Below are 12,071 nucleotides of genomic sequence, written 5' to 3'. Positions count from 1 at the left end.
AATTGAAATGAACAATATGGACATGGTGAAAAGTTAACAAAATCAGTTTTTAACGATATCACATAAAAGGATCAAAATATTTATTTGAAAAGCAATATTAAGTTGATTTGTATATTTAAGATATGATGTTTAGTAAATCAGAGGTAGAGAACATTTTCAAGTTATATTTTTTTCTCAGGGGCAGACGTGAACAAAAACGACAACTCTTGAAAAACTCCCTTACTGATAGCTGTGGAGGATGGTAATTTCAAATTAGCCGAATACCTTATCAAAGACGGAAGTGATTTCAACGTTGTGGACAATGTAGGCCAATCTGCCCGCCATCTTGTTGCGACAGGAGAGAATAATGACTGTACTAAAATTGTCAAAATACCAGATGAATGATATAGATAATTGGCTCAGCCCTGAAGATCTAATGTCAAACCCAAAATTGAAATCTAAATACTTAAAACTGATTCACAACGTGAAATTTTCATTGAAATTTATTTCAAACTGTGATCATTTAATTCCAGTGGGATCCTGAGTACATTTTCCATGATAACAAATCTGTTACAGATACGAAGTTCTTCTTTACAAGAAACGTTGTTTTTAAAGCAATGAGAAATTGGCATTAGTTCCGGTTGGAGAGCAACTTAAGATCAAGCATGCACTTCCAATGTATAAAATGGTGATCAGAAAGAAGTCATCATGAACAGTACTTTAGTTTCCTTAAACGTAACATTGTTTGTACATTCGGAATAACTTTATTTCAGAATACAACAATATGAATCAAGCAGATTGTGTTCTAAATGATATTCTTGTATTTGTGACCAAAAGTACTCAAGAGTAGCATTTGATCATCTACGAGAAATGTTTTCAGCTTAATGGCTATGAATAAAAGTGAGAATAATAACTTTGAATTTTTTATTTTCATTTTGCCTTTGAATTTATATAGATTGTAGATGCTTACACATACATTTTACAATGCATGAAAAGGTTAAATATACATTTAAGTTTACATAAAATATCTACTGCGTTCTTAATCCTGCGTGTTATTGTAAACATATATACAAGAGACATCCTTTACACATGGTTGACATACACCATAAAGAATCTCCTTAGCACAATAACTTATAACTGTTGAATATGCTTTAGAACGATACGAAGTGATTTTATAAAACCTTCAGAGAACATTTGGCAAATAATAATTATCAGGCCCTTTTTATAGTCCAAATACTGATTCCTGGATGAATTCCTGTCTTTAAAATGCCCTTATCGAAAGATGTCTTGAGATTAAAAAGCAAATCTTATGTAAGAGGTTAGAGACAAAGACTAAAGCATTTTAACTGACACCGTCATATCTCATACCCTTATATCCATGTATCGCATTCCGTACCAGTCTACATAAAAAATCCGTTGACTGTGGTATTGGTTTTATTTTTTGTTTGCTTTACGTCATTTTGTTTTCACAACGTCACGTTCTTTTTCCATATTATTGAGACGCTCCACGACTTCGTCAAGCGGGCGCCTCTTAGACTTTAACGCTTAAAATTGATTCTATTAAAATATTGTGTAATATAATATCATATCCATGTACGATACCCAACTCAACTACAATTAATTAAAATAATTTTATAGTAGCTGTATTACAAAGGAGAAATAATTATTTACACACCGAATTTTCGTCAGATTTTCCCGTTAGTTTCCGATCATGACAAGGATTACACCGCTGGTGTGACCATTTGGCAGGAGATGTCTACTTCTTAATGGCGCCTAATCGCACCTCAGATGAACAGTATTCAAGCTCAGAAGTACATTAAAAAATACAGAATAAAAGCAGAGGATATAAGAACCTCCAAAATATTAGTGATGGGATCAGGTGTCATTGAGGAGTGAGCATCCCCTGTCGACCGATCTCACCCGCCTTGTACTTCTGTTATAATCGGGAAAAAACGGGAAAATCCGTCGTCAATTCAGTGTTAGAAATTGTCTAAAAATTACTGTTACAAAAACTTCAATCACCATATGACTTACTGATAAATTGTATTTGGCTGACAAGGTCATTGTATCGACCATAGATCTAACAAAATGATGACTTTAAAATAACCTGTTGATATTTTTGTTTCAGCAACTTGTTTGTCAATGATTTATCTCCTTTAGAAATTGTTGATAAGTAGAGCATGCTCTTGCGTATCGAATCAACTTAGGATAAAAACCTCGTAAGCAGGTGATGAAGGTATACCGCTGCATAAGTAAGGAAAATTGATGATTGAAAAGTTCCAATCAGCACTTTTATCTGCAGCTCAACTGAAGCTCAATTCTTCACTTTATTTCATTTTCTAGAAAAGATTCAATACACAATGTATATCTTTCATGAATTATTAACTAATCATTCTTACTGCTTAATTATCAGTTTCAAATTATTAAACATTTCTTTTTATGTAGATTAATGAATGACTACGAATAATAATATTAATGTCAGGTATTGTGTCATTTAAAGAATCATATGGAAAGGTATGTCACATAATTATAATGATTATATATCTTGATTTTTGAAAACTCTCAGATAAATTAATATTAAAATTGAGAAAACATGTTACCAGAAACGGATCGTTTTAGATGAAAATCGTGAGTAGTAAATCACGTAGAATTCACGTGGCTGTTTGTTATCGATATTTAACCTTTATTAATTCATACACAAATTTAAGTTCAGGAAAAGAGGACGTTTATGTATTTCAGAAATTAAAATGTAATAAAACTACAGAAAAGATATATAGCGAAATTTTCTTTAAAAAATCCATACGAGAAAAAAAATGATTTTCAGGAGATTGGTGTTTTTATGTCAAAATTCTGAATGAGCAGAAAATCTGCTTTGTTCAAAATGTGTGTATTGTTAAGTCTCATAATATTCAGGCAATGAATCATAGGGTTATATTGATAGCACTTTTACTATCTATCTATTTATCATATGCATATCTTGTATCGTTGAATGAATGATATATGTCAAGGAAACTTTTCCCCAATAATTAGAAAAATGAAATGGACAAAGACAAAAATATGAAAGAAATTGGAAAGGTTCAAATAGAATATTTGTATGTTATATTATATCATGAATTCGAACCAATCAGAACTCTTCAAATAACCTATTTTACAAGTTAGAGCACATGTATACACCAGCTATTTAACGGGGTATAATTCTATACATATGCTATCAACTTTTTTAAAAATTTTAAACCATGATGACTTGTTACAAGTTAACAAAAAACGAAACTTATATATTTGATCTTTATTCCCAAGAATCCAATACCAACACCAATATACCTCAAAAGTTCATAAAGTATGGAAATGGCGTTAATTCTGTTGATAAAACATGGAACCAATTAATGCTTTTACCCAAAATAACTCTCACGATAATCCGACAGATGTAAGAAATTTGGTGTTCTTCATCAGCAATAGAAATATCATGTTGATTTTCTTTTTAAACAATACTAACGCAAATGCGAGTAATGTATTTTGTAAATATTAAAACAAAACAATATGTTTTAAAAATTGCATCAAAAGTGGGATAACACATGTCAAAGACCTGTGAAACAAAAATGGAAAATTTAAAACTCTACAAGAATTGTCCTTTGATCGAAAACAGAATTGGATGTGTGAATATAAAATATCAAAAAAGGCAATCTATAAAAAATCCTTACGATTTAATATGACTTGTTGTTCATACATACAAAAAAAAGAAAGGGTAATTTTAATTTTATCAATGGTGTATATTTATTTATGATAAAAAATGTAATTTTTTTTACGATAATTTACTCTTTAAGAAATTTAAAGAATTCAATTTTTCAAATTACAAGATATCAATTAATGTTTAAAAAATTATTTTCTGTTGCTCGATAGAGCTGGAAGGATACATGTATGTATAGAAACAAAGTGAAAGACATCTATGTACAAAAGAATATGTGAATTTAATTACAAATTGTTATATAATACATTGTGTTGTAACAGTTTTCTTTTCAAGTGCAAATATAGAACATCTGTTTTTTGTAATATATGTGACAAAATTAAAGATATTAGACATTTACTTTTTGATTGTGAACATGTTCAAATCTTATGGAAAAGTCTGAGTTCTGTTTTAAGTTTTGATGTACAGTGGAAAAATGTTATCTTGAGGTTTTATTCTGAACGGAATTTCAAAATACAATTTTTAAATACCTTTGTGTCTTTCTTAGCGTACATGTATAAGATATATAAATTTAAAATGTTTTGTAGAGTTCAGGACAAAACTGGAACAGATGATATGTTACTTTCTTATGTAAAAAATAAAATTAAAAACAATATGGACATTTTACTGAAGTTAACAAAAACTCACTTGTTTAAAAATAAGATGGTGACATTTGTAGAAATGCTTTGATTAATACATGTTACTCTGTTATTTTTGCTTTACTAACTATCCTGGCCCGGGAAAGTTAGAAATTGTAAATGGGCTTGCATAATAATTAATAAATTCAAAACTATTAAAAAAAGAGTGTTGCATTTTATTGCAACGCATTCCATTTATATAACTGCTAAACAATCAGAACATTTTCAGCTATAAATAATAGATATTTGTACTTTCCGTCTTTATGTAAAGAGAATATTTAATTTCCTTCTTGTTATATACGCAATTTAACCTATTTCTTTTTGCCATTCTCTATCTTATTGATTCATTTTATGTATACTGAATAATATTGCCTTTTGTTAGTAAAAAATAGTATGGTTTTCACAATATCCATACAATTATTTTTTTTCAGTTATAAAAGAAATTTACATGTTAGATTTTGTAAAGCACAAGGAATCTGAAACCGAACCTGATTTATTTGGTTAAATGCTTATTTCTACATAAACCTGTTCAATGGCCTTCTACAGTTAAACTGAAAAAAATATTTACATTTAATATGTACACAATACACGTGGAGAGTAACAACAAATATATTTAGCATCAAAGTCCCAGAGGAAGTTATTTTTAAGCTGTTTTTATAAATCTGCTTTCTAAATTTCGGGAAGAGCGCAATTATTTATTTGACGTTTATTTTGACAAAAGTTTTATTATATTTGCTTGACCCTCTGATCAATCATACATAAATGTCAGAATTTTGAGTAAATCGAATATCCTAGAATTGAACGGTAGTCAACAGAGGTAAAAGAGAGCTTCTTTCGAAGTGTCCAATATCCCGTCGCTGCTTTGCGAAATTTACATTACAGCTGACACACAAATGATGAAACGGAATTTACATATACAGTACATGTACATGGCAGCCACGAAATCGCATGTATGATTCTATAGCCACAGATTTCATACTGTTTTGTTAAGAACTGTTATTGATATATCGTGGTCTACAGTATCGAACGCGGCGCTGAGATCGATTACTATAACAGCTGTTACGTCTTGTTTCGCCAAAAGCGTTAAGCATCGCTATTAAAAAAAAAATTCTTATCCAATTTATTTATTTTTTTTTAATGTTTTGTAAATCTAATTTAGAAATTAATCCACTATTAATTTTGTAGAACGACAGAGGTAATCAACATTTCAATTACAGAAAAAAATTACATATTTCTGGCCACTTCTGTATTTAATGAAAAACATGGTTCATACTAATCCTATGTTTTGGTTGTCTTCTATAACAATGACTGAAAACAAAGATTCTTTCCGCATTTGGCAATGTAAAGATAATCAAAGGTCAAGGAACATCGATTTTTTATCCTTTGACAAAGGGACATTCATCATAAAACTCACTTATCGAAATTAACATTGTATAGTAAATATATCTTGTATTGAAATGATATGACCTGCACATGGATAAACAACATTTCTATTTGTTTTAAAAAGTTGTTATGTAATTTAGTAGTTAAATTCAAATACACGAGGAGGGTATTTTGAATTGTTCAAGTGTTTACAACAAGAAGGAAATATATATTCTATTGAATTCACCCAAAAGGAAGTAATCAGGTAAATTAGAAGTATATTCTTGGTCGCTCACGACAGATGAAAATCTTACTCATAATTTTGGCATTTTTATGCCAATTTAAAATGAATTCCAAATATTATTTGATTGAAAGATGGAGCATCCTATCGGTTTTTTTCTTAGCATTTACCTTTTCTTGTCATGGACTTGGTAAGTATATTGTTTGGTAAAATCTAAATTCTATATTATATTTTTCTACTATTCAAATTTCAGCTAAGAAGTCTTGGTAATATTTACTTATCGTAAAAAACTTTACAGAAAATGTTGCATGGAACATGAGCACCGTGCAGAGTTCAGTTCAGTCCCCTTATGGTCCTGACTTAGCGGTGGATGGAAACACAAATCAGAGGGAAAGCAACTGTGCTAGAACGAGGTATGGTCGTGTAGTGTGGTGGAGAGTGGACCTAGGGGAGATCAAAGAAATCTACAACATCAAAGTCTTCTACAGAAACGACAGTAATAACAATGGTAAATAAAGCCTTTGTAACGCGCTTATATGCAAATGAGCCAAGAAAAAAGGAGAAAAGAAAAACCAAATACCTTCAAAAATTGACGAGATTTATATTTAGACATTCAAAACTATCTTTCGATTTTCAAAATAAGAAAAGGAAGTTTTATCCACTCTTATTTGTTTTCAGATTCTTTGCGTATGTCTGAACATGCAGGATTTTCTCTGTTCATATCAAATACGACAAAACTTAAGGATGGTTACCGATGTTATAAAAATACTGACACATTTCCGCCTCTTCTTTCCAAACATGCGTGTGCACAACGGGGACGCTACGTCACATATTATAACGAACGCGGCGACGGAGTTGTCGTTCCATTGGGATCTCGGCGTGACACAACAATTGCTGAACTTTGTGAGGTTCAGGTTTTTGGTATGTATTTCTTATTGTTAAGTAATAAATATATATTTATTTTGTAAAGTAGGTTCGAACTGCGACCGCAACTGGATCAGCGTCGAAGAAAAATGCAGTGTTTCATCGCTATACATTTGGCACATTGCAGTGAAAATTGAGAGTCCTTCGGATGAAACCATAAAAACCCTCTTTGTCGAGCAAAAAACTTTCGTGTCGAGTAAAGGTCTAAATGTAAAGCCCCTTATGCTATGTTCCCACTATCACGATTGGCGCCACGATTGATATCGGGGACTCGACCGTGGACAAATCGTAGTTCTCGTATCAAATCGAAACAAATCTTGTGTTCACTCGTGAATCGTGTTGATCGTAAATTTTTTTTGCCCTACTTAACTGGTAATCGAGCATGAAATATTCTCTGGCTTTCATATCGTGATCATCGGACGTAAAACAATATACAGCCAATCAATCAATCCCGCTCAGAGACGATTTGATACGGACGTAAGAAACACCATTAGACACGAGTGTTAACGCTTTGTTGCGGACAATCACGCTATATTACGAGTACTTAAGCTTGCAAAAATAACGGGAAAATTGATACCGATTGATAGTCTGATTTTTAGAAAAATATTTTAAAGATGCCACCTAAAACAGGTACAAAAAAGAAAGAGGGGAGATCCTATCTTCTTCTGAACCTGAACAAGAAATAGTTATACTGCTGCTTTTGCTCTACTTTAACAGCAATAACATATGACCATAGTTACACTACAAACATCACATTTATGAAGTTGTCACCAACCTTTAAATTATTATTGATTGTATGTTTATGTTTAGCTTAATTTTCAATAGATAAAATATAATGGAATATGATTTTTATATGTCTGTCTGGGTACATGTTCTATCTTGATCCTATAAAGTACCATATTAGATGATAAGTATTATATCGGTCCACAAATTTCGTGACATAATACATTGGAAAGTAAGAATGTGCATAATCAAAGCGTAAGGAAACGTATGAAAACACACCTACTTCATATATTGGCATAAAATTCAATAAAAACTCTGCGATCAACTACGATTGATGTATCGTGACGTGCGTAACTGACCGCACGACAATGGGAACGTAGCATTACTGGTAATGAGTGAAATATTCTCGAACAGGACGTAAAACAATATACAGTCAATCAATCAATCGTTAAAAAGATACAAAACTTAGAGATATTGATATAGATAAACAAAACAAGTAAGGAATATGATATCTACATAAGTTCTATAAAGTACCATAGTAATGATAAGTAGGTCCACAATTAAAGTAAAATGAGGAACAAAATGAGCTATTTCAAACAAATAGAATTGGAAATAACGAACAATATGCAAGCAATGCAATCAGGAGCAGAGGAAAAATGGATCTCTAAAACAGCAGAGGTGGGATCACGTGTCCTAGAGGAGTGAGCATCACTTGCCAACCGGTCACACCAACCGTAAGCAAAAGTCTAAGTTTTTATTACTAGTTTTGAAGAAGAATAGATAAGAAATGATTTACTGGTCATTGGCGTCGGAAACAAATTGAAAGTGTGTGTGTTGGGGGGGATAAACCCACACCCCAATGTTTGATGCCTATATTATGTCCATCTTTGCAAATAATGAGGGGATAAGCCCCCGGTTCCAACGTCTTTGCTGATGGTTAGTTTCTGTTAAGAGTGCTTTCAATTATTTCGTTCCCAAGTTTTATGTATACTAGCATTTGTATGTTATGACCTAAAGTGAGACCCCAAACTTAAATACTTATGTACTTAAATATTTATTCTTATAACTTTTTCAATGAAAATACTTCTGAAAATAGTTCAAAAGAAGTCGAAAGAATATAAACAGATATCAGCAGTCTCGTTTAAAGTCATCATTTCTTAAGTTCTATGCATGATTGATGCAATGTTTTTAACATGAATTATGTATACCAGAGAAGGGTTTTATTACATTTTGTCATAAGTTTAAAAAGTTGAGCAAGATTTTCATGGAAATGGATAGAAAGATTGATATCTAGGCATCAAAAACCTATTTCTTTATATTTGAAGGATTTCTTATTTATATAATTTCAAATCAAAATTTATATATTCAAAGGTACCAGTGTAGTAGAACCGGCTAATGAGAACATTTGTCTACATTCCATCGCATTTTTTTCTGTTGTTGGAGTTTGTGTGGCTATCCTCTTCATCTCTTTTGGGTTTAATATTTTTCTGTTCAGGTAGGATTTCGTTTCAAACTACATAGACGATTTGTTTGTGATTAACAGAGATTCAACAAACAATAAGAAGAAGAAATGATGTAATTGTGAAATATTAACAATGACAGGTATTTATCAGTTTATATTTAATTTTTTTAAGTGATAATATAATTTCAATTATTACTTTTTCATTTTAGAAAATTAAAAAATACTAAAATATTGCTAGAAAAGGCCAAATCATCAAAAAAGAAAGCCACTGTTGTGAAAAATTATTCTCAGCTGAATCGTAAGGAAGCACTAAACTGATTTCGAATTCTTGTAATTATTTAAAATTCAAAATTATTTCGCAGTCTTTAAGAGTACCTGTTTTATTTTGCAGGATCCACTGACTTGCCTCATGAATATTCTGAAATGGGACCGGATAATCGTCCAGCACCTCCACCTTTACCTTATTCTATTAGCAACCGGATTTCTCCCCAAAGTTAATAAGACTGTATAAATTTTGCACTCTACTTTTGTAAATAATTATTATCGCTGTAGTTTAGACTATATTCACATGTAGTACACATATTCCCTTCCTCGGCTATGTCATTTATATATTTCGTAATTTCACAAATTTGTTGTTCCATAGTTTCAAGCAATATAAGTTAGCATGATGCTTTCTCCTTTATAAACTGTTAAAATATTTCGATATCAATAATAAATATCAGATAGATATGCACCGAACGTTTAACAAGATGGAAATAACGATCAAGTGTCAATATAAAAAATCTATAAACAATACACATCTGTAAACAGTCCACACCTACATGTATAATCAGTTTCAAAATTATTTAAAAATGAAGCAAAAGAACACAAAGGCATTGTGGCAACGCACTTTGAAAAAATTACGCACTTTGAAAATTTTTTTTCAAAGTGCGTTAAAATTGGGACAAAATCAACGCACTTTGAAAAAAATTTTCAAAGTGCGTTAAATTTTGGACCAACTCAACGCACTTTGAAAAATTTTTCAAAGTTCGTTAAGAGTCTACATCAATATATTTTACCATGGAGACACTTAACGCACTTTGAAAAAAAATCATATTTTAGTAATGGAAAGAATTTTAATTGATTTACTCCCGTCGAAAAGAGGAGACGAGTATAAGATCCCTAGCCTCACTCCAAATCTTTATCTTTCAAATACATAGGTGTCAGTAACAAATGGGGGAGGCGAGCAATAAACCCAAAAGGGATAAGCTGCATTTTCAATGCTTATACGATGTATATATCTTTCCAAAATAAGAGGGGGGGCTTAGCCCCTTCCCCTGGCCCTTCGCCTGGTCTCGATGTCTATGCTATACTCAAAACATTCATATAATTATGTATTAATATTAAATGAGTTAATTGAAACAGATGAAAACTAAAAATATTTAAGTACAGTAAAACGTATGAGAGAGAAAGAATTTTCATAGTTTTGAACTTGATTGCCCCCATTTTATTATGATAAATGCTAAGTTGCTTGATGCTGTTCACTGTTAGTGCCCCCTTTACACCTTTACATCTATTTATCAAAGACTAGAATAAAAAAAAAACGAATTAATGATCTTAAACAATCCTCTCCCTTTTTTTCAAGACCCTTTTCCTTTTTATTTTATCAAAACCTCAAATATTTAAAACGTCAATATCTCAGGTCCTGAAGTGACTTTATCATAAAAAAGTTATCCAACCAGGATCTATTATTCATCATTACCGATTATTTTCTAGAAATATTGATCAATCTTTACATTTTTTTCAAAGTGCGTTAATATGGTCGATATTAACGCACTTTGAAAAAAAAAATAATTTTTTCAAAGTGGGTAAGGTTGGTCCCAAATTTAACGCACTTTGAAAAAAAATTTCAAAGTGCGTAATTTTTCAAAGTGCGTTGTAACAAGGCATACAATTCCTCATCCTCACATACGAACACACACTTTCTTACAAAAGTATCAATGAAAAATTAAATATATCTTATGGTTTTACATCTAAGAATGTACATGATTTGAATTGGTCATTTACTAAAAAGTACAATTATTTTCATAGTAAAAGCAGTAAAATGATACTACTTTTTTTTAAAACAATATTTTTTCAAACTAATTGTTAGTCCATTATTCATAAACTGAATTGACGACGGATTTTTCTGTTAAATCCCGATCATGACAAGGAGCACACGGCGGGTGTGACAGGACGGCACGGGATGCTTACTCCTCCATGCCACCTGATCCTACCGCTGACGTTTTGAAGGTCCCTGTTTGCTCTGCTCCCATTTTCTATTTTTTTACTGGACTTTTGATGTTGAATACTTTTCGTTATCTCCCTATGATTCATTGTATTACATGTATTCTCTTTCCTTCAATGAACATGTATTTCATTTATTTAAGAGATAAATTGAATTTCTGAGAAATCCATGAGGACATCAACTACTTCGACTCATCAAGCTTGTTTATTAATTGAAACGCGTTTTATCTTAGATTTACATATTTTTTCTGATGACTAACCATATATTTTTATCATTTAAAGATCATGTTTGAAAAAACCCACTATTTTGATGCTTTGTGCCAAATGGAAGATCTACACAACTTTTGGGAGAAATCCTTCAATTCTGTTGGAATATTCTGTGAACAAAATTTGTTCAAAAGAAGAAAAACAAACAAAATTAATTTTATTATATGAATACTTTTTGTAGCCACCAATAGTATGCTGTACAATCTGAAGTAAAGCAGATTTTAATATTTTTATGAAATGTTTCATAGTAATGCAATAAATAATGGACAACTGTCCAAATCCAATATGAAAATAAATAAAAAGAAAAAGAACAAGATCGAGCTAAAAAGTCCACTGGATTGGGAGTGAAACTGACCTCCTAAGAATGGGGGTTGGGGGTATTACTAGAAGTGGGATCAGGACCATGGAAGAATTTGCATCTCCTGGTCACACACATCGTGTGATCCTTGTCATGATCAGAAAAAAAACCCGTACACAATTAAACATGAA

The 12,071-nt window shown here is 31.3% G+C and overlaps 1 protein-coding gene across 1 annotated transcript; it reads left to right on the top strand.

The window, feature by feature from the left end:
• The first annotated feature begins 6,034 nt into the window (after positions 1–6,034).
• On the top strand, positions 6,035–9,879 carry LOC134237411 (uncharacterized). Its single transcript, XM_062719513.1, has 6 exons — positions 6,035–6,131; positions 6,240–6,449; positions 6,620–6,862; positions 8,960–9,083; positions 9,260–9,348; positions 9,442–9,879. Exons 1-6 carry the CDS (start codon positions 6,047–6,049, stop codon positions 9,546–9,548), a joined length of 858 nt encoding a protein of 285 aa, XP_062575497.1. The 5' UTR covers positions 6,035–6,046; the 3' UTR covers positions 9,549–9,879.
• The last annotated feature ends 2,192 nt before the right edge of the window (positions 9,880–12,071 follow it).

Source organism: Saccostrea cucullata, unplaced genomic scaffold (assembly GCF_032062105.1).
Source record: "Saccostrea cucullata isolate Sc308-1 unplaced genomic scaffold, CSIRO_AGI_Scuc_v1 ctg4613, whole genome shotgun sequence".
Taxonomy (NCBI): Eukaryota; Metazoa; Mollusca; class Bivalvia; order Ostreida; family Ostreidae; genus Saccostrea; species Saccostrea cuccullata.
This window is presented reverse-complemented; position numbering and strand designations above follow the sequence as displayed.